Here is a 26,696-nt window from a genome sequence, read left to right as displayed (position 1 = left end):
ACCTTTTAACTTTATTTTTATTTCTTTTTTTCCTTTTAATTAACTTTAACCTTCATACTCCTATATATTTTCAAAATATCCCTTCTCTTTTGTATTGCATTTGACACAAACTTCAGTTTTTGTTCCTATTTTTTCTCCATTTTTTTGTTTTGAATAATTTTTAAGGGGAGATTTTCTTTTCCACTTAAAACTATTGTAACTGTATAGTAAATTCAAGTGATGAATTATAAATACACTTACAATATTTTGGTGGCTTATGTACCATGGTGGGAAACTTTAAATAAAGCTAATAATTTGGTATTAATTTTGAATTCATACTAAATATAACAAATAAAATGCACATTTGTCCTTGAAAAGCTCTGTAATGAGATCAAACCTTAGTTGAGTCTAATGGTTCGCTGAGCTACAATCAGTGTCAGACATTTCATACTCAATGATTAGTCCCTTTTAAGTATGCTTGATCTTTATTGAATAGCCATTGCATTTTGAAAACAGTAAAAAATTAATATTACATTAAATTACAACAAGAGTTCCAAGGTCTTGTATTTAATAAACGTCAAACAGAAAGATCCTTTATTTCCTTTTGAAAGTAGTTTTAGAGAGTAACAGTAGCCATTTTTCACGAAGATCATACAGTCTTCTATTTTTTCAGTTAAGAGAAATTAGGTTAATGGATTTTTGAACAAACCCATTCCTAATCCTTGCTTTTATATTAACCAGGCAATGGCCTATCTTTGAAATTATGAAATAGAATATTTTAAACCTTGCATTCATGTTGAATGAGATAATAAATGGAATACAATGACCTTTAAGTACTAATTAATTTTTTTCCTTATTAAATGACCCAATAATAGTGGCTATCACCATAGATTGAATAGAGTGGACAGAACTTTGCAGACACAGTGCATTTCATCCCATATGTCAAAATACTAGTTTTAAAATTTTAATTATACAATTAAAAAAAAAAAGAATCACTGAGGAAGATCATTAGGGAAAATAGTGTCCTAGCAACTTATATTTGAACTAAGGACTTGTGTACATCCACCAAATGATGATGAGCTGATAGCATGTTGACAAAACAACTCAGTGGAAATGTTTCAAACATGTAGTTTCCAAAAGGGGAAAAGAAAGTGGGTCATGTAGCATGTGAAAAGACACTTCATCTTATAAAAGTGAAATGTAAATCAGTGGCAGCAATTAGCACAGCCGCCACTGACTGCGTAATTGAAAATGTTCTGTGCTGATGGAGGACCATGGGATTATCTAACGGGAAGGCAGCACGTGAAGTTCAACCACTTCAGAAAGCTCACTGGCACTTCACAAAGGAGGAACTTTACACCCTTGTAGCCAACAAACCCACCCCAAGAATGACATATTCCCAACATGAAGCATGAAAGAACCTATTCCATCAACTTTATTTTCAATTACAGAAAAATAATAAACCCAATTTCATCCATATCAGGAAAAAAATCCCTGTTGTTTTGTGTTATCAAACATCATATAAAAATAGGACTGATTATGGGGGAACATCAGCTAAACCCAACAACACGAAGGACTCTCAGAAGTGCAATGATGAAAATGACAACCAAGACCCAGAAACCAGTCATGACCTTGGAACTTTATCAAGGTCAGAAGAAAGTTGTTATAATATAGTGCACAAGTATCCATGAGGAAGTGATAATAAGAGTATTATAGAATGACTTGGAGACAGGTATTATGATATGGGCAATCAAAAAATGACTGCAGCCCAGGCACAGTGGTGTACACCTGTAATAGCAGCAGCTCAGGAGACTGAGGCAGGAGGATCATGAGTTCAATGCCAGCCTCAGCAACCTAGTGAGAATGTAAGTAACTCAGCAAGACCCTGTCTCTAAATAAAATACTGAAAAGGATCAGGGATGTGGGCTCAGTGGGTAAGTGCCCCTGGGTTCAATCCTCATTAAAAAAAAAAATCTGGCCTCAGCGCTGGGGTGTAGCTTAGTGATTTCATACTTGACTAGCAGCATGAGGCTGAGTATCCACTCCCAGCACTGTAAAAAACATTGCATTAATCTAGTCTCAATTCCTACTCAATTTTAAAAAGAACACCAGTCAAAAAATAAAAATAAAAAAATAAAAAAATTTAATTATACAATTTAATTTACTATCTTTTAGTATGATGACAAGAGAAAGAGTTGTTGTTCATGTCAAAATTAATATGAAGAGTTTGGAAGGATTGAGATGTTGAAAATATTATGTCAAATTAGATGTGGGCAAGGTAACAATAAAAGATTGAGTAGAACTATAAACCAACTAACTAACCCAAACCAAACCAAACCAAACCAAACCAAACCAAATGACAAGATTCTGTTACTGCATTAAGATAACTTCGACATGCCTTTGGGTTCTCATTCCAATTTAAAGGAATCCAAAAAGAAATTCTAGGAAACTCAGTACAAATTTGATTTGTGTACCCATAGTTTTACTCCTCTTATGCAGGATCCAAATGCAGGAGGAAAGTTTTGCCCCCTTTGCATTAGAAGACTAGTGAATAAAATAAATATGCATTTATATATTCTATTTTAGAGAAAACTATTAGTATATTTTTAAATGCTTTTCTGCCTAATTAATGTTTCTGTTGAATGGATAAACTTCTGAATTTACTTGACCCAAGGGCTTCTACTGGACTTTCTTTACTATTTCTGCACTACCTAGCTTCCATGGTATAGATACACTGAGAAAGCTAGTGATTAATATTTATAGAGAGAATAAACAAATTTCTCACGAACTCTGCCCAGTCTGATTAGTTAAAATCCCTGCAATAATGGAAGTATGAGTTATCTTTTCAGAAATGAAAAGGAAAATTCTAGTTAACCTGGTGTTTAGTGTAGGCTGAGGTAGTTAGAAGAGGCAGATAATGAATGGAAAGTTTCATGGTTTATGATTCAATATGTTCTCTTGATTTGTGTGGTAATTAGGAGCAAATGCAAACTTTTAGGAGGAGAAAATAAAGCAAGTCAGGGAAAAATTAATGAAATGTTGGATGAATTAAAAGAGGAGAAAGATTAGAGGAGGAGAGGTTATCAAAGAGGCTATTGTATATGTGCTGAATTATTACTGTGAATATGGAAATAAAATATATCCCAAACAATACTGAGGATGAGGAAGTGTGGTAAATGAATTCTCCACACTTCTACTGGAAAATAAGTTTCTCCAGGGAAAGAATCTTTTTACATTTGTCTTTGAGCCTTGAGAACTTAGCTTAGAGTTGGCAAATTGTAATAAAAAAAGTAAATGTCTCCCATCCAAGTACTAACCAGGCCAGACCCTTCTGAGATCAGATGAGTTCAGGTGCGTTCAGGGTGGTATGGCCATAGACAAGCTTGACTCAGCCTTAAAGAATGAAATTATGACATTTGCAGGTAAATGGATGGAACTAGTGAAATGCTAAGTGAAATAAGTCAATCCCCAAAAACCAAAGGCCAAGTATTTTCTCTGATAAGTGGATGCTGATCCATAGTCGGGGGTAGGGTTAGGGAAGAATAAAGGAACTTTGGATTGTGCGGAGGGAGGGGAGTGAGGGAAAGGGTGGGGCGGTAGGGATGGGAAGGATAGTGGAATGAGACAGACGTTATTTCCCTATATACATGTAGGACTACCTACTGGTGCGACTGCACCATGTACAGCCTGAGAAATGAGAAGTTATGCTCCATTTGTGTACAATGTGTCAAAATGCATTCTACAGTCATGTATAACTTATTAGAACAAATTAAAAAATTAAGAAAAAAGTAAATGTCTATTGAATGAATTAACGAATCTCCTTAAATCTCTGATTTGTAAACATAACACATGGAAGGGATGAGAGAACATAACAGAGAACATAATAGAGATGGTCACACAGGATGCTGTAATCTAGTAAAAGCGGTTTTGAGAACGGCTGTGATTTTGAGATCAGCTCTGTGGCTCCCAGGTTTGTTAGATTCATTCTTAGAACATATGGTTCTCATACTTCTCTCACCTGGGACCTTGAATATTTTTGCATAGCTAAAGCTATGGATCAAGAGCTCTTTCTGGCACTACAGATGGTCAAGAAATATCGCATCACTTTAGGGCCTTTTTGATTTGCTCCTAGGGATGGAAAAGGGAAACCCCAAATTAATTTAATGCTCTTTCACACCTGAATCCAAAGTTTGTCTGCAAATAAGAGCCCTGGACTTCCTTCTGAATCTCTTCTGGGTGCCTAATTAGTGTTCATTGTCCACTTTTATTTTCTGAGAGTTTTCTGATATCAAAGGACAGATTTTTTTTGAAAATGCTAACATTTGGACTTCTATCTTTGGAGAATGGATATAAAAATGCATTCTGAAGAACAAGGAACTTACAGTGGTTTTAATGTTATTTCAGGAACAAAGAGTAGATGACATTTAAAGATGTAGACTATTTCTTGTACAGCACATTGTGCATTCTGTCTGAGTTTCCCCTTTGTTTCCAGGTGCAACTGCAAATTGAGTACCTGGAACCATGCCTGGCATAAATTAGATGCTCAATAAAAGCTGGTTGAATGATTTACTAAATGCTGCTTTTCCCTCCCTAGCAGCTGGCTAACCTAGTAACCTTGAAAGACAGCTGGATAATTCTGGGCCATGTGGGAGTCCAGATTCTATTAAAAGATGCTGAAGACTGAGCATAGTGTGGACAGACCGTTTCTCTAGAGAGCTCTTTCCCTCAACTCCCGAAAATTATACTGTGTTGGCTTTTACGCTATAGCATGAAATCTACTCACCAAATGAATCAAGTTTTTCTTTAAAAAAAGTGAAGGAAAGATATTTACAGAGATAGAATGGAAGAGTTCTGTTAATAAAATACTGTTTGACAGAAAATGCAGTCCTTTGTATGAAATAGGGTTTTCAGGAAATAATTTCATTAAGCAATGGAGTCTTGTCAAAAATGAAGGAAATGATTCTTTCTTTGAAGAGTAAATAGGAAGCAAAGAGGCCTAATAAGCACCATTTATACAAGTCTGTAGAATTAGAATACTTAAGTTGTCAACTTAAATCAATTACTATATTATGATGTAGTATTCTAGCAAACTCTGAGTCATCCATATATGTTTCACAAACCTTAAGTGCTGACCAGTGTATATCTTACAATGCTTTGCACAGTAAGATTAATCACAATTTATGGGACGTGTCCAAAAATGCAGACGTTTGATTTTTCTCTGTTATTTGTATTGTAATTTAACAGTTGTTTGTGTACAAGACTTTTGATTCCTTTCCACACGGGGAAAATTCTTCTCGCTTCAATGCAAATTCTACCAAAGGATCTTCAAGTTTGTCCTCCTCATCTTACAAATCCTAATAGCGAGGGACAGGAACCCCAAGGTCAGCAAACAGTAGCAAGAAGAATGAAGGGATGTGTCCGAAATGGGACCCTGTTAAGACATAACTGTCGCCAGAGAATCTGTCATTCCAACCAAACAACCTGGGGCAATTTAGTCCTGAACTTCCAGTGCTGTTGCCATGGTTTTTAGACAAAGACGACAGGGCCTCATTCCAATTATATCCTTTAGAATGACAGATAACTGAAAAATAGAAAATGGGGTAATAAAATCTCAGGTCACCCAGGAGAGATGTGCTAGATACAGTGACAGAGAAGTGAAATGCAAGTTTATGTTTGCCTCAAAAAGCACATTTGTGATTTAGACTGCAAATGCATATTCTTCAAACTCTTTAGACTTTCAATAGCAATTTTATCCATTACCCAGTTCATTATTCAAAGCCAGGTATCCCTTGCTAAATAGAAATTTTCTTAACATTTTAAACATACAGAATTAATGAATTAAAATAACTTAAGGAAAAAATATTTCTTGAACTGTGAAAAGTAAAAAAGTATCCCTTGAATTCTGATGATATTGTAAATTCTGCACTGCCATATTTATTTTTAATACTGGGATCAAATGTAGTACTCTGTTTTTCCAGTTGAAGGTATCATTGCAAACGTTGCATCCAGGTGATATTTGGGCAATATCTGAAAATCAATAGTATTTTGCCAAGTTCAGGAGAAAGTTTCCTGCTGTGCTCTTAGACTATAATGAAGACACTAGCTGATATTCAATGACAGTGATTAGGCAGTGATCAAAAGGTGAATAGTGAACTTGAGAATGGTGTTGGTAGATATGACGTGGGTGTCAGACAATCTCATGCTTCTGCAGCCTCTGCAATTAAGCAGAAACAGAGCATTGTAATCCCTAAGTGACATTAGGCAATTTATTTCAACTTTACAGCCTAAAATAATTAATCTAAAAATCTTTAAAACTTTGTCTCAGTTTTTCATCTGTAAAATGGAATGATAACACCCACCTTTAATAGCTGGATTTAAAATTTGATTATGCACATGAAGCTCAGTATCTGCCTTGTACCACTAAGTAGATATGGTAAATGCTATTTCTACAAATATTACTGCTGTGTTTCCGTCTGTTGTACATATAATAATAAGGTGTACAACCGTTGCCGCCACAGAGGAACCCAAAAGACATCGGTAAATTCAAAGGTTTGAAACAATATGTCTATAAAATTTACAAGAAGTACCTATTTTTATATGCAAAATTAGATGTTTGGGGGTGAAAAATGCACTAATAAGTGGTATTTCAAGGATTATAGCCCACATTGTATAAGGGAAGACTCTATATCATGAAGCCTACAACTATGTCTCTTCAGTTTCTTTTTGAGGGTTTTTATTTTATGAACCTTTAAGAACAACATAATTTCTCTGTTCACACATTAGATATTGCTGTTACAGTTTAATAAACATCACTTTTGAGCCAGGTATGGTGGCACATGCCTACAATGCCAAAGATTGAGGAGGCTGAGGCAGGAGGATCACAAAATTGAGGTCAGCCTCAGTAATTTAGTGAGACCCTGTCTCAAAATTCAAAACGTACTAGAGTTGTAGCTCAGTGGGAAACTGCTCCTGGGTTCAATTTTTAGTACAACCCTCCCCCATCAATACATAAAATAAATTATTAAAAAAAATAACTTCTGTCATTTGCTTCACGTGTATAAATTCAAAAGTTCTATCAGATTATCATTATTTTGGGGGACGTACTGGGGATCAAACCCAGGGACACTTTACCAGTGAGTCATATCCCCAGCCCTTTTAAAATTTTTTATTTTGAGATAGGGTCTTGCTAAGTTGCTGAGTCTGGCCTTGAGCTTGTCATTCTCCAGCCTCAACTCCCAAGTAGCTGGGTTTACAGACTGTGCCACAGCACCCAGCTCTAGCTGGATTCTACATTTATTATATTCAGGATGTATTTTCTTTTTTCAGCAAGAACTGGTTTGATTTTATAGTGGATGTAATAATCTAAAAATGATTTACTTAGAGTTTTCTGTATGATGTTATAACAACCAATCTATGCTTCCATGTAAATAATAACTATGTATGATAAAAAAAAAAGAAAACATGAGTTCTTATTAGATTGCTTTTCCAAACAATTCTTTTAACAGTTTAGAATATTTTAACATAGTTTATGCTGTTTTGCTTAACTGTTCTTCATACATCATAGTAATTTTTTTCATCCACAAACCCTGAAATTTGACATCCTATCTATCTACACATACATATACAAATATATGCAGTATATATGTATATGAGAAAGTATAAAATCTCACTGAGCATCGAAGGTTAAAGTAAGTAGAGAGAGACCTTGGCAATTCCATACAAAAATAAATAAAAATATTGCTTATTTGAGGCTTATATAAAGAGGAGTGTTAATCTGTCATTTACATTGTTAAGTTTACTTTTCAGTTAAGGGAATTTTGGAATAACTGGTTAGGATCAAATCTAAACTATTATTTCTTGGTTCAACTTACAAAGGGGAAAAACTCCAATAACTTGAGTTCTTTCTCCTCGATGCATCTTAATTTTTCTATCACATGTTCTAAGTGCTTCACCACCAGTGGGACAGCAAGTCTGTTGGTAAACAAGTTTCCCACCTGCAAATATTTTGAATTATTTCTCTTTGGGTATGGTGAGGCTACATCACACTGAAACGCTGGAAGGAAGTAGCCTCTCTCATCTAAAAGCTCACTTGAGAAGGTAACATGTGTAGCATTACTTGTCATTAATGTCATTAACTCATCTCACAACATAGGTCATAAAGCAGAGTAATAATGTGGTGGCAGAATTGCCAAAACCAAGTAGACATGTTTGAAGAGGGTAGTGGCGGCTTACCTTAAAAGAGATTTCATACTGTTCTCCACCCCAGATTTCTAAACCTGGATCATAGCCACCCAGTTCCCAAAACCATTTTCGATCCACAGCAAAGAGACCTCCAGCCATAACAGGAGACCTGCAAAATGAACAAAAGAATCTTTAAAGGGCTATGAACATCAGAGGTAATGACATTTTGTTTGGTGGGGGTGGGGGAGAAAACTTCCAGATATGGTTTAGTGGTCAACTGACCATACCATTTTCTGTAAGTGGATACGTGATTCTTCTGGGACCACTTTTCTGGAGTCAGGGTTGAGGAAGAATCTTTTTGAGTATCAAACTTTGCATTTCAGGTTCTAATGCAACAAAGGCCCTGCAGAACCACATTTGCTCCATTTGTTTATCCTTAGAGAGAAATATGTATCGGTGAATCACATTTTGCACTCAATGTTATGGCTTTGCCTCTGACAGAGGTCTTAGGCTATCAGAGAAGGGTGCTGTCAGTGTTGTTAATCTCTCAGGAGGCATTCACTGATCATCTACTATGTATAGGTTATGTCTAATTTATAGACTGTAAAAAGGTCAGTCAAAATAGAATAACCAACCAGAATTATTTAATTAACAAACCGAAGTTGAAATTTAAGCAAGGTCTCTTCACTTTATAAAATTCTTTTTGGGCCTTCTTGCCTTTCTAAGAAATATCATTTTGACTACAAAATAATTTCCAGGTCCTCTAAATTGCTAGAATGCATAATCTCATTCCTATTAAGATTATTAAATCACTGGGTGGGCGCTGCTCTTTTTTTTTTTTTTTTTCTCTTAAGTGCTATGTTCTGGGTTGTAGGTTAAGGTCTTTACCTAATTACCTTGATGAATCCTCATAACAACACTACGAAGACCATTCTTGTGTGTGGTTTGAAAAACAGACAGAGAGGTTGGGTATATTGCCCAAAGTTGGAATTAGTGTGTGGTGAACCAAGCCGGACCTGGTTTTTGAAAGCTTTGTAGTCTCTACCATGACCCTGTGGGGTCAAGAGAGAGAACTCTATACACATAGATATGGAACGATGTGAGAACACCATTATATAGGCCAAGCAAATATAAAAAACAAACAATTTCAGTATAGTTAATGTGACAGTTTTGAAAAACATTTGAAAGAAGGGATATTTATAAATAGCCACAAAAAGCATACAATTTTGATACATATTTTAAGATGTATATAAATATATTAGACACACCAATTTGCAGACTAACTGAGGCCTTACTCTTGGTAATGTTCTATGAGGCACTTGTGCAACACAGACCTGAATTTAAACAACTTTGCATGTTAAGATGGTACTTGATCTAATTCAGTTTGGAAATATTTTTGTAGGTATAAATTATATGTAGACTGAGATTAAAAGACTAGAAGAGGGACTTATTTTTTACCCTAGGAAAGTGAGCAGAATTCAGAAGATGTAATTTTTAATTTTGTTTGAGATAAAAATTTAGAATCAGATATACCTTACTTTATCCCTCTCTCCAGCAGCCTAATCTTTTTCCATTTTCCACACATTGCATTTCAGAGTAGAATTACAACTGTAGCTGGAACAAAGTAGGACTATAATAACATTTATTGGGTGCAGTTCCCCAATGAATATATTACAGTCATTGTAACCTTTGCTTCTGCAGGGCTGGTGTATAAGTCAACAGAAATTCTCCAGTCTTATTCACTCGGAATCACTCTAAGTCATACAAATATATTCTCGTTTGATTGTGTCAAACATGACGCCAAAGTGCATCAAAATTTACACTGCCCAGAAACAATCTGAAAACTAGAAGTATCATAGTGATGTAGGTATTGGGAAAGACAAAGTTCAAAATTAATTTTTTTATTGTGAACAGTTTGTTGGAGACACAATAATTTTGTTTTCATAATGAATCTATTAAACAAGTCCATGTATTATCCCAGATTAATTTAGACATCTAACAAGATAAATTCAAATGGATCCTCTTTACATGTGTAAATGTTTCTATAAAGTCCCCAATGAATTACATTAAATTAATTTGTTAAATTTATTAATTTGTTTACTTTAATAAATTCGTGTGTCCTATCTTGATTGATGTGAATGATGGGTAATAAAGAATTTTTATAAACAGATTTGCTCAAAATTTTAAGAATGACTTAATTAAGGTGTAACAGACATACAATGAATTGCTCATATTTTATGTGTAACATTTGGTAAGTTGTGACTTATGTGTACTTTTGTATCGCCCTTACCACTTTTGAGAAATGAACCCACCCACCATCTCCAAGAGTTTTCTTGTGACTCTTTGTATTCACTCCCTCCTGATTTTCTCCTCATTCCTCTTGCCTGGGGAAGTTACTGATCTACTTTCTTCCATTATTGATCAGTTTGCTTTTACTAGAGTTTTATGTAAATGAAATCAAATAGGATGTATTTTCTTAGTGGGCAGGGCACTGGCTTCTTTCATTTAGTGTGATAATATTGAGATTCTTCTATGTTGTAGCATGTGTTAATAGTTCATTCTTTTTTAAATTGTTGAGTGGTATTCTATTTGGGTGAATATGTCACAGTTCAATTATTCATGAGTCTATGGACGAACTTGTAGGTTGTTTCCAGTTCAGAGTTCTTATAAAGTGGCTATGATGAGGGGTGTGTACTCAGCTTTGTGTGGACATGTGCTTTTGCTTCTGGGGAAATTACCTAGGAGTGGAATGACCAGGTCATATGGTAGGTATAGGCACATGTTTAACCTTTTAAGAAACTGCAAACTGTCTTCCAGAGTGGTTATACCTCTTTATCTTCCTGTAGCAGTGTTTGTGTTCTGGTTGTTGCGTGTCTCTCTGATAATTAGTATGGTCAACCTTTTGAAGTCTAGTCATTACAACAGTGTATGGTGGTCTCTACTGTGGTTTTACTTTGCATTTCAATGATAGTTAATGATATTAGAGTGTTTGTATCAGTTCTCTTTTTTTCCTGACTCATCTAGCCTGACTCATCTAGTTCATTGATTTTATTGATCTGCTTAAAGAACTATTCCACTTCATTACTTTCTCTCTTGTTTGTCTTTTATAGTTATTAATTTCTTTTTAAGCATATAATTATCTTAATTCTTCAGCTTATTTTGACTTCATTTTGTAGTTACTTAGGGTAGAAACTTAGATAGTAGATATTGAGTCTTTTCTTTTTTCCTGATACAGGTATTTTGTACTGTAAATCTCCACTAACTACTGCTTATCAGAATCCCACAACTAATATGTAGTGTTGCCATGTTCATTATGTTGAAAATAATTTTTAGTTTTCTTTTTTGACTTACATGTTATTTAGATGTGTCTAATTTGGTTTCCAAATATTTGGGAATTTTTGTATCTTTCTATTATTGATTTCTAATTTAATATCATTGTGGTCCAAGTGTGTACTTCGTATGAACCCTTTTCCCTTTACTAGGACTTTTTGATGGCTCAGAATATGGTCTATTCTGGTAAGTGTTCCAGGTGTATTTGAAAAGTTGTGTATTCTATTGGTTTTGGGCAGTGTGTTCTATAAATATTTATTAGGTCAAGTTGTTTGATAGTATCATTCAAATCATGTGTATCTTATTGATTTTCTTTATCCTTTTTTCTATCAGTTATTAAGAGGGGTGTTGAAATCTCTATTATTCTGAGTTTACTTATTTTTTCCTGCTGTTTTTTGTTTCATGTCTTTTGTAGCTCTGTTAATAGTGCAAATGTTCTTTGCACTGTTCTTAACTTCATTGTAACTGTGAAGTGACTTCTTGTTTTAGTCACCTTTTTCTCTGCTGTGACTAAATGATCCAGCCAGCATAACTGTAGGGGAGGAAGAGTTTATTTGAGAACTCATGGTTTCAGAGGTCCTAGTCCATAGTCAGCAGGTTCCATTCCTACAGGCTCAAGGTGAGGCAGAACATCATGGCAGAAGAGTGTGGTGGAGGGAAGCAGCTCACATGGTGATCAGAGAGCAGAGAGAGACTCCACTCTCCAGATACAAATATATACCCCCAAGCCACGCCCCCAATGCCCACCTACTCCAGCCACACCCAAACTGCCTCCAGTCACCACTCAGTTAATCCCATCAGGGATTAATTCACTGATTCGGTTAAGACTCTTCTAACCCAAACATTTCTCTTCTGAACCTTCTTGCATTGTCTCACATATGAGCTTTTGGGGGACACCTCAGATCCAAACCATAACACTTATATCCTCCCTGATCATAGTCTTTGTTCTATCATCTATTTTATGTTGATATTAACATAGTCACTCCAACTTTCTTTAGATTTGTATTATATAAACACTAGTATTTATAGTTTTGACTTTATTTTTACTTTTAAATTATTTATCTTTATACTTAAGTGACTTTCTTATAGCCTACATATTCACACATCTTGCTTTTACCTGGGTTATTTAGATCCTTTTCTTTGATTATTCATGTAGTTAGATTTAATTTGATCATCTTCCACTTTATGTTCTGTGTGTTCCAATTGTTATTTCTGTCTTCTTTTCTGATTAGTTGAAGAAGTTTGGATAGTTTGCTTTCATTTCTCTTCCTCCAATCTTTCTGCTTTGCTATTGTACATTTCACTTTTACAACGTTATAACCCCACATTATCTTGTGAGTATTTTTAAGTAATTATCTTTTAAAAATTTAAAAAATAATTAAGACAGTGGCCTGTTTTCATTGTCCACTTTATGTTTTGTGAGTTATCTGTAATTTATATCCAGAATAAAGTGGAGTAAATTTGAAAAGTTTTATGTAATAAAATTATATTGTACAAAATATTGTGTATATATGAAATTATATTATGAGTTCATTTCTGTATTATGTTGAATTTTAGTGACTTTGGAGAAAAATGTAACATTGTGATATATCTTGTGCATCTGAGTTTGTGTATTGAAATTCATACTGGACCGCATATTGAGTAGTTATTGGGCAATGAATGTACTGAAGTCAGAAGAAGCAAGGTTAATACATTCCTGCTACATTAAGTATAAAAGGATTTTATCTGTCATATCATTCTCTCCTCAAAGGAAATGAAGAAGAGTAGTTTATTATTTTCAGCATGCTCTTCTATACTCTTGCTTTTCACTTTATATGAACTTTTAAAAATGTAACTTTTAACATATTGATGTACTTTCTAGGAATTACTTATAATATCATTAACCAGACTTTGAGTTTTGTAATTAAAAATCACCGTCATCCTTGGGATGCCATTTAAAACTATTATGACCTTGAAACAACGTGTTCCTATTGAGGATTCTTCATTCTTCAGACCATCGAAGTATGAGAGTTTTCTGAATACTTAACGGACATCAATTTTCTGTTTTATGTTAAGGATGTTGAAACACATAATAAATAGCTTTCCTTTTTACTATGATTGACTAGTTTACTTTTCTAAAGCAATTTTTATGTTCTAAAGTTTGCTCAACTTTAAATGACTGAGGCTATATCATGAAAGTTGAAACCATTCTTTGTTACTAGTTACTAGTGTGTTATTGTCAACTTTTTCTTTCTTTTTTTTTTTTTTTTTTTTTTTTTTGCCATTGTGACCAAAAGACCTGACGAGAACATTGTAGAGGATAAAAAGTTTTTCTGAGGGTCATGGTTTTAGAGATCTTGGTAATAGATGGCAAAGTCTGTTGCTTTGGGCCCGAGGTGAGGCAGAACACCATGGCAGAAGGTGTGGAGGAGGAAATCATCTCTGGACGTGGCAATCAGGAAGCAGACAGAGAGCTCCACTCACCAGGGACAATATAAATACCCCAAAACCGTGTCCCCAGTGTTCCACCTCCTCCTGCCTATAATGATCATCCAGTTAATCCATTCAAGTGGATTAATGCACTGATTAGGTTAATGCTCTCATAACCCAATCCTCTCACCTCTAAACTTGCTTGTATCATCTCACACATTAGCTTTTGGGAGACACTTCTTATCTAAACCACAATACAATGGAAAACTCTACTTTTTCATTTATAAATACACTTTTCATAGTATGTACTAGTTGTCTCTTCTAAATGAGGATGTTTACTTCATTGATGTAGCTTCATCATATAACTTCTGTGGCATTCTAAGGAGTTGCTGAATTTAATATTTTTAATTTCACATATTGACCCTTTACCCAAATATAAAAAAATGGTGAAGTTTTAATTAAAAAAAATTTTTTTTTTTTTGGCCAGGAAATTCTTGCCTTCTTTCTCACATTTTCTGGCAGAGTATTATTTCAAATTTTAATACATCTTGGGTAATCTTTGGGGTAAGGATAATAAAAAATTCATAATATGAAACAATAAGTATATATGAAAACATTTAAAACATTTGCTGATAATTAAAACTTAAGTTCATTAATTTAAAGGAAAACTTCAATTTGGCTCCCCAGAAAATAATTTGGCTCTCAATTTTCATTCATTTCAGTGGCTACAGTGAGGATTCTGGACATGTAGATTGTGATGTGAATTTGATCAGAAATCAAACAGTAAAATTTCCCTCAGGACTTGGTCAAGCCAAGTCAATCAACATAAGGATGAACCATGTAATTTTCAATTACGCAACCAGAAATTTTTAGTTGGCCCATGACTCAGAATTCTTATAGTTAAAATATAATTATTTTCAACAAGAATTCAATTGTTGAACAAATAACATTTCAGATGAAAGTATAGTTTTAAGAAACACTTTTGTCATCTTAATTATTAAATTGTGAATTATGTTAGAATTTTGAAAATAATGGCTAGATTATTTACTACTGATTATTAACTACTGATAAATTCATTTTATTTATCTTTTAAAGATTACCATTTTTGTGTAATTTCCTAACTTTTTAGTGTAAAGAAGTAGCACAGGGATGAGAGAAGAATGGTAGTCTTCTATTATCTCCTTCTATCTGCAAGAAGATGGTCACTCTAGGGGAAAAGGGTGAAGTAGGTACCAGGCTCTGAGAAAGAGGTCCTCTTTGAAGGCCAGGAAATTTGATTGCAATCATAGAAATCTATATTTTCTTCTAATTTATCCACCTTGGGACTATGGATGTGTAATGGGAGAAGTGGTTTGGATAACATGGAGCTGAGAGAATCATATAAGTGAAGAGGTTTAACACTGAGAGCCAAGGTGGCTAGATCCAACAGTGCCCAGTAAACAGGATCCCTCTGCTCAGTGTGCTCTGAGGAATGTCTTACTGAGGTGATTCTTGATGCTTTAGCATTATTGCACATCTTAATTCTTCCACCAGGTAGTGACAGATGGTTGAACTTCCCCCACTCCCACTTCTTTTTAACAGGAAAGAGACAATAGCAAAAACAGCCAGCAAGAGATTTTATGCTTTTCTTTCTGATGTGCAATAGTTACTTGGACTGTACTCTAGGAGTGAGGTGTTCTTTGACTCATCAAGCAGAGATTGGACTCTAAAAGTGATACTATTAACAAGTTGGAGATCTCAGATTTAAATATTAAATAGAATGGGACCTTATGTCAGATGGTAATAATAATAGTCCAGTGAATCATGGCTTCTTACATTCCCACATTGACTCATGGTTTTCTGATGTTCATTATCTAGTAGGTTCTTCACAAAAGCTTTTGGTAAAACTAAACCCTAAGTCCTTGAATGTTCATAACTGTGTTTAAAAAATATTTAGTTGTAGATGGACCTAATACTCTTCTTGAACAGGTTTTTGATCACTGCTTCAATTGTCTGAGGATATTGGACTCTCACTTCTTCACTCTTCCAAAGCGAATTCTGCCAGTGATTCTCCAGGGAATTTCCAGAAGCCTTGGTCTGGGACTAGGGTAGTACTGTTGATTCTTCTTGTTCAGGGCTTCCACCTCGTGGTCTGCGCAGCTGCTGGTTCTTCTAGCTCTGCGACTATAGAAGGCCTTTGTGGACTATGCAGCTTCTGGTCGTGTAAGCCAATCTAATAAATCTCTTTTTTTTTTTTTTAATTGTAAACAAATGGGATACATGTTGTTTCTCTGTTTGTACATAGAGTAAAGGCACACCATTTGTGTAATCATAAGTTTACATAGGGTAATGTTGGTTGATTCATTCTGTTATTTTTTCCCTTCCCCTCACCCCTCCCACCCCTCTCACCCCTCCCACCCCTCTTTATACAGTGCATTAAGCCAAACTATAGCTCTAAATAAAGTGAGATGGACTTGGTTTGATGTTTCAATTAACTTGTGGGTTCTTAAGTTGCTTAGAATGCTGCTGCCTCCATATATTAAGTGACTGGTTCTAATTTTAACATCAGATGAAATAAAAAACTCTGAATGTCAATGGGCTCCATCAACAATGTCTTAGTACAGCAAGAGAATAGAAAATATGTATTAAATATTTGTTTGGTCTTAGTCTTCTACATAACTGAGATGCTGTATCCCTCAGCTATTCTTTCATAGTCTAAACTGGTGTGTGTGTGTGTGTGTATGTGTTTATGTATGTGCACGTGGAGGACTTACCAGGAATGGGGACTGGAGTGGTAGGTCCCACAATCCCTTACCTCACTAGTACAGTGAATGGATGGATGCATCAGTGGATACAACTGATATTTCCTGGAAATCCCACTTTTAATAGGTGCATGCTGAGCAATATATGGGGGCTACTGAGACTTTACTCCTAAAAATGGCAGAACACATTTGGTCTATGCTGATAAGATCTCTTTAAAGGTATCTGGGAACATACAAAATGTTTGTTATTTCCACAATCCCTGAGTGCTGGGGATTCGAACCCAGGACTCCAGAATAAGAGGCAAGCACTCTACAAGATGGGCCATATGGCCTGCAGGACATACAAAATGTGAATATGATGTCTAATTTTCTTAGGTCACTTCCTGTTTTTTTTTTTTGTATCTGGGCAGGATAAGTGATGGAAGCCTTGACTCAAAGCATAGTTTTGAATTCCTTTATATATTCCAAATGATACCTCAGTCTAATTATCCTACAATTCTCATTCATTTCTAATTTCTACATGGCCACAGATTTTAACCATGATCTCAAATTATATACTTATCAGGACAATGACCAGGGTAATTGTTTTGATTAAATCTTCCTGTATGTGGTCTAAACAGTGCAAACTCTCCATGCTTGAGGGGACAAATGATGTCATGTTAACACTAATAATCAGATTACAGTAACACTAGTAATCAGATTACAGTAGTTCTTGGTCTATCAGCCTTATTACAGGGTTTCAGTCTCCTGTCTACTAAATTTTCCTGGTTTTCTGGGAGTGCCCTGGGATGGTGACTGTGTAATCAGGGACAAGGTTAGGCATGCTTTCAGTTTGTTATAATTTGGATCTGGAACGTACCCCCATAACACATGTGTTGAAGCCTTGATTCCTTAATGCAGCAGTGTTCAGAGGTGGGACATTGGAGAAGTGCATCATGTGGGCTTTAATTCATCAGTGGATTAATCCATGAACAGCTGAATGGATGATAATAGGTACTATATAATAGCTATAGGCTGGTAGGGCATAGATGGAGGAAGTATGTCACTTGGGTATATGCCCTGGGAGACTATATCTTGTCCTTGGCTCCTCCCTTTCTCTCTGTATGTGCTTTCTGGCTGTCACGAGCAGAGCAACTTTCTTCTACCATGACCTTCCATTGTAAGTTGCCTCACCTCATGCTAAAGCAATGGAACCACAGACTGAGTCAAAACAAACCTTTCCTCTTCTAAGTTGTTCTTGTCAGGTATTTTTTGTCACAGTGGTGAAAAGCTGATTAATAACACACAATTCAAGTTCAGGAAGTCACCTTTCTATTGTGACAGTTTTCAGCCCCCTCCCTGTGAAAGCTGCTTTGCTAGCCATGGTCATGCTCTGCTGGCAGTCCCCTGAGTGAAGCTTGCTGGGGAAGGTTGCCTGGGGACACAGGCCTAGCACCATGTATCCTATCCTATGCTTGAGCTCTAGAGTTCCATTGCTCATGCTCAGAGTTTTACATAATCCCTGTTTTCAAAACTAACCTTACTGTTTTCAGGGGCTCCCACCCAGTCCCTTGATCTGGATAAGAGAAAGATGCCAATCTATCATACGGAAAATTTTCTTATGGTCTTTTGCTTCTCTCCCAGTTTCTGACACCTTTACTTACTTCTTCAACTTAAAGAGATTGTCACCAGCCCACAGGTTCAGTCAATCTCTGAATCCCAATTAGCAAAATCCTGCTTCTCTTATGTAAAAGGTCAGGTTTCACAACATTATGGAGATGGGGACTCCAAAACTCTCTTGTTTCTCACCTCATTTGTCTTTCAACATGTTGTTCATTCCTTCCCAAAGTCCGTATTCTGCCATGGACGGATCCCTGGGTCTTACACAGTGCCCATGAGTGGGCACCACTTGGATTTAACATCCATGTCTTGTCTCTATTCTGGTCTATTAGGTTCTATTACTTACATTCTCCACCCACCCCTGAAAGGTCCTCGCTCTACTGCTCTCCTCCTCTTTAGTCCAGGCTCTTATCCCTCCCGTCAACACTGACATCAAAAGGAATACAGTAATGATGCAAAATGACAGAGGAAATCACTTATTTCATCAGTAACTGGAGGCTGCTCAAGAGCTAAAAATCCTCAGTGCAGAATGGGGAGCCTTTCTTCTTGGATACAAATATAACTTTACATTCATGGGATAAATGCTAGTTATTAAAATCCAAGCATGGGTGAAATGGCAGGAAAGCTTGTTTTATGCTTCATTTATTTAATAAACATTTGACAGTTTCTCCCTATGAAAACATTACCCCTTCATCTTAGTAAGGAATGCAAAATATGCCGAAGAGAAAAATCTCTTCAGCACTGATTACAACTCAAAAGCAATTCTTGCCTCATTTCCTGGTGTTTTATATTAAGCCGTCATTTACTAAATGTGGCATGGATATTTAATACCTTTTGTTAACCCTTTACTTTTTAATAAATTCATGCAGTGTATTTACCTCCTGCTTAATGAACTTAATCCTTTAAAAATAAAGCAGAACAAAAGAAAACAGTGTCTGGGGAAAAGAATTATTAAACAAAAAGTCTATAATTTATAAAAAACATTTGGATAAGAGCATCATCTTGCTGGCCCTTCTGGTCAAGACTTTCTACAAGGAGGTTTCATCGAACTGGCAGAAAAGAAAAGGGCACGCTCTTGTACTCCTTCTCTTTCTCTCTCTGTCTCTTTCACATTCTGTGGTAGCTGTGAAACATGTACACAAGTCCTTAAACCCTCTTCTTATTGAGAGGTGTGGTCTGAGTCCCTCCCTTGGAATCTGTGTGGGGTTCTGGCTGCTCTGACCCAGAGAATATGATGAAACCGATGCCCTGTGCCTTCCAAGGTGGTTTATGACGGACCACACACAACAACTTTCGTCTTGTGTGTTGGAACATTTGATCCTGGAACTCCGGGTTATCACATACAAATTCAGACCACACTGAAGCCACCAGGCTGAGAGAAGGTACACAGAATATCTAGATCTTTGTCACCTATTAAGGAGCATGCATTTCATTTACATGAAACATCGTTATTTTTCTTTCCTGGATCACGAGGACCCATGGAAACTGGAGAGTCTTTCCCTGCACACGTGCACATCTGCATGATTCTGTGTAAAGATTTGAGGGAATTATAGATGTTCCCAAGAGGTCAAACCAAGGTTTCTGAAACTCAGGTAGTAATCTGTCCCTGGGTGCTAAGAAGACCTTCAATCCCGGAATAATATATTCAGACTTCTGTTTCTGATTGGATACTTAGAAGGCAATATAGAAGGAGAATTTGAGGGTAACAGCACCAGAACAGAGAGGCCCAGTTAGAAGACAAAAGCTGTTCAGGAGAGATGATGGAGCCCTCCTGTGGGTGCTATGGAACCAAAGATGGATGGGGGAAATACGTAAGAGATAATATTTGCAGGACTTAGTGATTGCTGTGGAGAGGAGGGGTGGGATGGGGTTAGTTAAGTTATCCAATAAATGAGGAAGTTCAGGCTAACATTACAATTTTGGGTCAAAGAGTAAGATGTAACCACAAAATGAAAGACTTGAACAGGCTGTGAATGTAACTTGGGAAAATGAGTTCTGAATGTGTTTCTTGTAGTTACTTTCTGGAAAATTCTCCTGAGGGTAAACAATGTGTTATTATTTTTTTTTTTTGAAGGAGGATTTTTTGGATGAATATTTATGCATTTTTCTATCTTTGAGGTTTTACTACTTTGTAACCAGTCTTGCATTTTTAGAAGAAAGTAGTTACATTGAGGTTCAAGTGTGCTAATTTAGAAATCACACAAAATGAATAATGCTTAAAATAATTGAGATGAGCTGAAAACATTAGAGTAAAATTTCACTAATTTGTACTAATTGAGGGGAGGACCAGTCATAATTCATCAAAGTCAGAAGTTTAGTATGTTCTCTTTGTTCATATTCTTAGCCTAAAAATAAACTGAGGAAAATAAGCTGAGGAAACATATCATAAATACTCTACTTATTAACTTCCTTTGACCACTATTGACAAAAATCAGAGCTGTTGTGGCAAAAATGAATCACAGAATAACTGTGTTTTTTCGTTTAGAAAATATCGAACTTTACCAGTTGATCCTAACTGGCCACTGAGAAACAGTTGTGTCATTTGCTTTGAAGGATGATTTTGAATGACACTTCCCAAGTTTTACATAGACAATATCGTACATGCTTGCACACCCCAGACACACACGACTCAAAAGAGACACTGGAATCAGGACTGTAAAACCTACTGTCCTCCCAGTTGGGCTAGAAAGTGTGACTATAAATGCGTGTCTGAAGCCTCTGACATTTTCCTCACTGATGATATCCAGACAGAAGAAAGGAAAAGTGAATCAGCATAACCATTACTAATTAGCCTCTCTCTCATGTCATTTCCTGCTAGAGAAGACTGAAACATTGGAAGATGCATAGCCCTGTTCCTATCAAGGTGCATCCATTGAGTACATATTCAACCAATAGGAAGACAGTTTGAATGTTTGGAAAGTCACATACGGTGCAGCATCTCTAGAGGAAGAGGCAAACACTGGGAATTAGATGACAGTGTTTTAGAAGGTCTGATTGTGGTCTTGGCCTGGTGCCAGAAAAAATTAGGGGTGATGGCAGAAACTCCATAAAGAGGTAACGCTTTCCCTTCAAAACATGCTTGGAAATTATTTGTAACAGTACCCAAATTTAATGTAAATATGGAAATATGCCCTTAATTGTACCTTCTGCAATTTCTTTTTAATGGGCCAGGAGAATACCATACAAGTTTATATTCCATGCTATTTTCAGAAGAAATATTCTTTTGTTTCAACCTTGGTCATAACTCCGTGGTGAATTAATCATGTACCCATAAGTAGATTAAAGATTTATAATCAGAAAACCAGATATATTTATCATATCTGATCAATTTAATTATCTCCCAAACCAGAAAGGATCTGCTTTATGGTATAGCTCACACTGTCTGATGATCTGTTCTGTTACAACTAACATCTTGGAAAAACTAATTTTTCATTCCATATCAAACCTATTAAACTATTCCTCATAAAAGGGACACAGGAATGAAATGTACACAGGCCCAGAGCCAGAGTAAAAGAATATTACCTGAAATAGTCCAGTGCCATAAAATGCAGAAGAAACAGGTTCTTTGTTCTGATATAATAAAAGAAATACTATAAAGTTTTAAATCCACTGGTAACAAAAACACATACAATTAGAGCAGTAAAGAAACAATAAAAAATTGGTTCAAATAGTAGGGACTCTCTTTGATTGCTAGGATTTTTATGCTTTGTACGTTTACCTGTGGTTCCCAGGTGGGAGGGAGAGGAGCACATTGGAATTTATATCATTTTTTTTTTTTTTTAAGACATCTGATCGTGAAGATGGTGACAGAAAAGTTTACTAGGACCTGGGTACTTTAGAGCAAGTACCAGGGTGTGTGAACTGAGGGGAGAGAATAATGAATGGAATTAGGAAATGAAAGAGGATAAGAACAATGTACTCTGCTTTGTGAATGGTCTGTTTATACTTATCATTTTGGATGAGACTTTGCAGAGCCTGAGAGGGATCATGAATACACTGTGTATATTGATTAGTTTATGCAGACTGACTTCTCCATTTCTAGAATAGAGGGTAGGGTCAGCTTCATTGTGTTGTGATCTGGATGTGAGGTGTCTCCAAAAACTCACGTGTGAGACAATGCAAGAAGGTTTAGAAGAGAAATGATTAGGTTACGAGAGTCTTAACCCAATCAGTGAATTAATCCTTTCATGGAATTAACTGAGTGGTAACTGAAGACTGGTGGGGTGTCAGTGGAGGAGGTGGGCATTGGGGTCTTGTCTTTGGGGTACATATTTTGTATCTGGAGAGTGAAGTCTCTCTCAGCTGCCTGATCATCATATGAGCTGATTCCCTCCACCACACTCTTCTGATGATGATGTTCTGACTCACTTCAAGTCAGGAGGAATGGAGCCTTCTGAGATCTCTGAAACTGTGAGCCCCCAAATAAACTTTTCCTCCTCTAAATTTGTTCTTGTCAGATCTTTTAGTTACAGCAGCAAAAAAAACTGACTAAAACACATTGGAACCAAATAGAATGAGAAAGGAGGTGGAAGTTGTTTCCTGGGAGAAATCAGGGTGTGGTTATCAGAAAGTAGCAATGGATCTTGACTAACTCATACACAGATATATGCTTCAGGGTCTTTGCTCACAGAAAATGACAACTTAGACAACAATGGGAGAAAGTTTGCATGTTGGTAGAAATGAATGAAAAGGATTGAGCACAGAGTAATAGTTAAGAGCCTACACTTAGGAACCAGACTGAATGGGTCCTAGTCTTTTCTCTGTAGCACATCTTGGGAAAACCACTTATTCTGTGTGACTTAGTTATCTCATCTGTCAACTGGAGCTGATAATAATAGACAGCATCTATGTTGTCAGGTGAGTGGTACTCATGCAAAGCACCCAAACTTGTGCTTGGTTCCCAGTGATCTCTCAGTGAACATTGCCAATTTTTATTACTGTGAACAAATTGTGGGAATATGAGGTTAGGTAAAATTTACCCTATGCCAGAGAACTAATCTGTGTGACATAATTAATTTTTTCTATAGAACATCAACAGCTGAATTTTGAGAATCTACAACTTTATACACACACACACACACACACAAACACATATATATTTATTTATGGAAGTTCTTTTCATGAGTGACTTTTACTTATTTTAAAGAAGTAACCATTAGAAGATTTATCAAACAAGACATACATAGTCCATTCTTAATGCTCACCAGTAGCTTTGCTTTGATTGTTTCCTTCCTTCCCAATGACCTGGGATCCCACCTCATTCCCAGAACAACACTTCAATGGTGGGCTAAAGCTAGGCGGGTTTTGTCCTAAGCTCTGGCAACTTATTGCAATTCCTTTTATTTAATTTTTCCATGGGAATGCCCTACTTGTTTCCTATGTTTTGGCATTGCAGAAATAGTTAAAGTATTTAATTCAGGATAATTTAAAGCTTATCATACAGCAGGATGAATAAGAATAGAACTTTCCTATGTTCATATACGAATACATCACCTGTTTAACTCCACATAATGTACAAGCACAAAAATGGGAAGTTATATTTCATGTATATATGATGTCAAAATACATTCTACTCTCATGTATAACTAAAATGAACAAATAAAAAAATTTTAAAAAAATTGTATATTGCTGTTCCCACTTACAGGATGAGGAAACTGAGGCTCAGAGAGACTAAATTACTTATAGTTACATAGCTTTATGGTATCAGAACTTGCAGCCAGGTACAAGTTTTCTTATGGGAATGGCGAACATGTCCTAAAATTAGATTATAAAGATGCACATACAACTCTGAAAATACAAAAGAATTTGCCAAATTATACACTTTAAACAGGTGAACTTTTTGTTATGTAAATGATATCAGTAAAGTTGTTTTAAAAAACTTATCATAGATATCATGTATTCTATGAAGATACCTGCTTACCAGAGCAGAGACATATTTGCTTACAGTACAGTTCTGCTTTTGATCAGTGTGACTGGACTTGGTATATTTTCTGGGATGAGGTATCTTATGTCTTTCTAAAAGCCCCAACTCATTTTTAGGAAACTCGATTCTACTCTATTCCATGACACTCTGAACCCTTCTCTTTAATGCACTGAGGAAACATCAAATTCACAGCATGCTGCAAGATGTGGTGGAAGTTTGGGGAGAAAATACTAGAAATTTTGGAAAGTGAGTAAAGTATTTCCGAGGTGCTCTTCCGTGGTCTTTACAATTGTATTAAAGCAGGCCACATGATCGCAGTCTTGGAGGTTGCCAATGCTCCATCCAGATCCCTTCCCCTGCTGGTGCTCTGGGAACACTCACCACTGCTTCTGCTCTGCTCAAGCATCTTTGCCTGTATGGAGCTGCCCTGCCCAGAGAAGTCTAAGAGCTCACACCCCATTCCTTGCGTTGTCCGCCGGGTTGGCCCTGGCCCACATGGGTATGGAAAAGTCAGCCTCTTATCATGGAGTGTCAGCTCTGTATTCGATTTATACTCCAGATCCTTCTTAATCAGGCCTTATATGCTTCTTGGTTCCTTCCCCTTTCCCATCTTTCCCGACTTCTCTCTTGAAGAACATTGCTGAAGCACATTCCTTCAAGAAATCAAATGCACCCACATTTGTGTCTCAAGCTCTGCTTCCAGAAAACCCCACCTAAGTCAGTTTCATTACTATTTATTGTTTCCTTTGGGGATTTACATTAGGAGGTGTATTAGGGTTTTCTAGAGGAATAAAATCAACAGGAGTATGATTATAAAAAGGGAATTTATTAGATTGGCTTACATGACCGGAAACTGGATAGTCCACAGTGGTCATCTGCAGACTAGAGAGCTGGAAGATCCAGTAACTGTGCAGTCCAAGAGGCAGAAACCCCAGAACAAGAAGGATCAACAGTGATAACCTAGTCCAAGACCAAGGCTTCTGGAAACTACCTGGAGAATCACTGGCAGAGTCTGCTTTGGAAAAGTGAAGAAGCCAGAGTCTGATATCTTCAGAGGATCAAAGCAGTAATCAAGAACCCATTTAAGGAGAGTCCAGCTTGCATCTGTACCCACTTCCTTGTTAGTCCAACTTTTATTCCATCCAAGCCACCATCCTATTGGGTGGTGCTGCCCACATTTAGGGAGGGTCTCCACTTCAGTTCAGTATTCCACGTCCACGTTTCAATCATTCCTAGACACGCCCTCATTGACACACCCAGAAGCTTCTTAATCATCAGCATCTCTTAATCCAATCAAGTTGACAATTCAAATTAACCATTACTGGAGGCATTGGTTTATATTCACTGTTTAAACATGCCTTCTTAATGATTTTGTACTGTAGACTTAGTAGTGGCCAGAGTTTATTTTTCACTACAATTGTCCCCTCCTCTTAGCTGAAAGCTATTTTCTTACTTACACGTTCTGCTTCTTAAAGATAGTTGTATGTCCTCCAGTGTAGAAATTCATCAGGTATGTCAAAGAAATCAATGATCGTTATTCTAACTCAGGCCTAGAATTTAATATAACCTAGTATTTAATTAACCCATTTAATGGAGTGCATGAGGTACACCTACTAATTAACAGGTTTTCTTGTAGTATATCAGCTTCATGGGTTTTGGTGTACTGAGTAGAAGTGACCAGAACAAATTTTAGAAAAAAAGAATTGGGTTCCTAAGTTTCCTTGTTGAGTACTCTTCAGTTACAAGACTAAAAAGAAAGAGAGTATTTTAGAATTGTATAATACTCCAGGAGTGGCCAGATCTTCTCTGTATAATTTCATCTTATGCTTAGACCAGTGATACAATGTGGGAACTGGGTCCCATGAGTGCTAATACTAGGTACCTCAGCTATGAGTTTTGGGGACAGGTTCTAATGTAGGTCAGCTGATTCCCAGCTTGGCACTCTATGTATTTCCATCAGTGAAATAGGAAAATAATTTACATTCAGCAGTGAAATAGTGAAATATATTTGTCTTTCTATTTGCTCTTGTAATTCTTGGAATTTACAGAGCTCCCAAAGACCTATCAATGCATGATTCTGGAATAGTATGCATCTTAAAGGCAGATTTTCTCTGCCATAAAAAGACCAAAAAAAAAAAATTGACTACCTACAGTCTTTCTTCTTAGGAAATTTTTGTATCATATATTCATGTCCTTTTAAATCCTCCTGAATATTATAATCTTTTCCTCTTTTTAGTTCACAAAGATGTTGAGGATATAAAGTGTAAAAATGACCTTCCAAATGCTTTGACCTGCTTGGAGGCAGGTTCTCCTTTTCAGCTGGGTGATATTAGCTCTAAGAGCTGGTGATTACTGTTCAGTGTAGCTATGGACTTTCCTGGGTTTGAGTCATTTATCTGTGTACACATCCCTTCCGGAATTGCAAATCGCAGTCACTAGGTCACCACTGGCTTCTAAATATTCAGTTTTCACTATAAATAGAAGACAAAACTGCCTGTAGGTTATCCTGTTTACTGCTAGGTTCTTATAATGCA

The 26,696-nt window shown here is 36.3% G+C and overlaps 1 protein-coding gene across 1 annotated transcript in view; it reads right to left on the bottom strand.

Annotated features, from left to right (window-relative positions):
- Window positions 1-26,696, bottom strand: part of Galntl6 (polypeptide N-acetylgalactosaminyltransferase like 6) — a 1,064,176-nt gene that overhangs the window by 108,867 nt on the left and 928,613 nt on the right. The window contains exon 8 of the mRNA XM_047550007.1: window positions 8,212-8,329. Coding sequence (XP_047405963.1) covers window positions 8,212-8,329 — 118 coding nt within the window. The remainder of the gene's footprint in view (window positions 1-8,211; window positions 8,330-26,696) is intronic.

The sequence above is a fragment of the Sciurus carolinensis genome, chromosome 4, assembly GCF_902686445.1.
Source record: "Sciurus carolinensis chromosome 4, mSciCar1.2, whole genome shotgun sequence".
Classification (NCBI taxonomy): Eukaryota; Metazoa; Chordata; class Mammalia; order Rodentia; family Sciuridae; genus Sciurus; species Sciurus carolinensis.
This window is presented reverse-complemented; position numbering and strand designations above follow the sequence as displayed.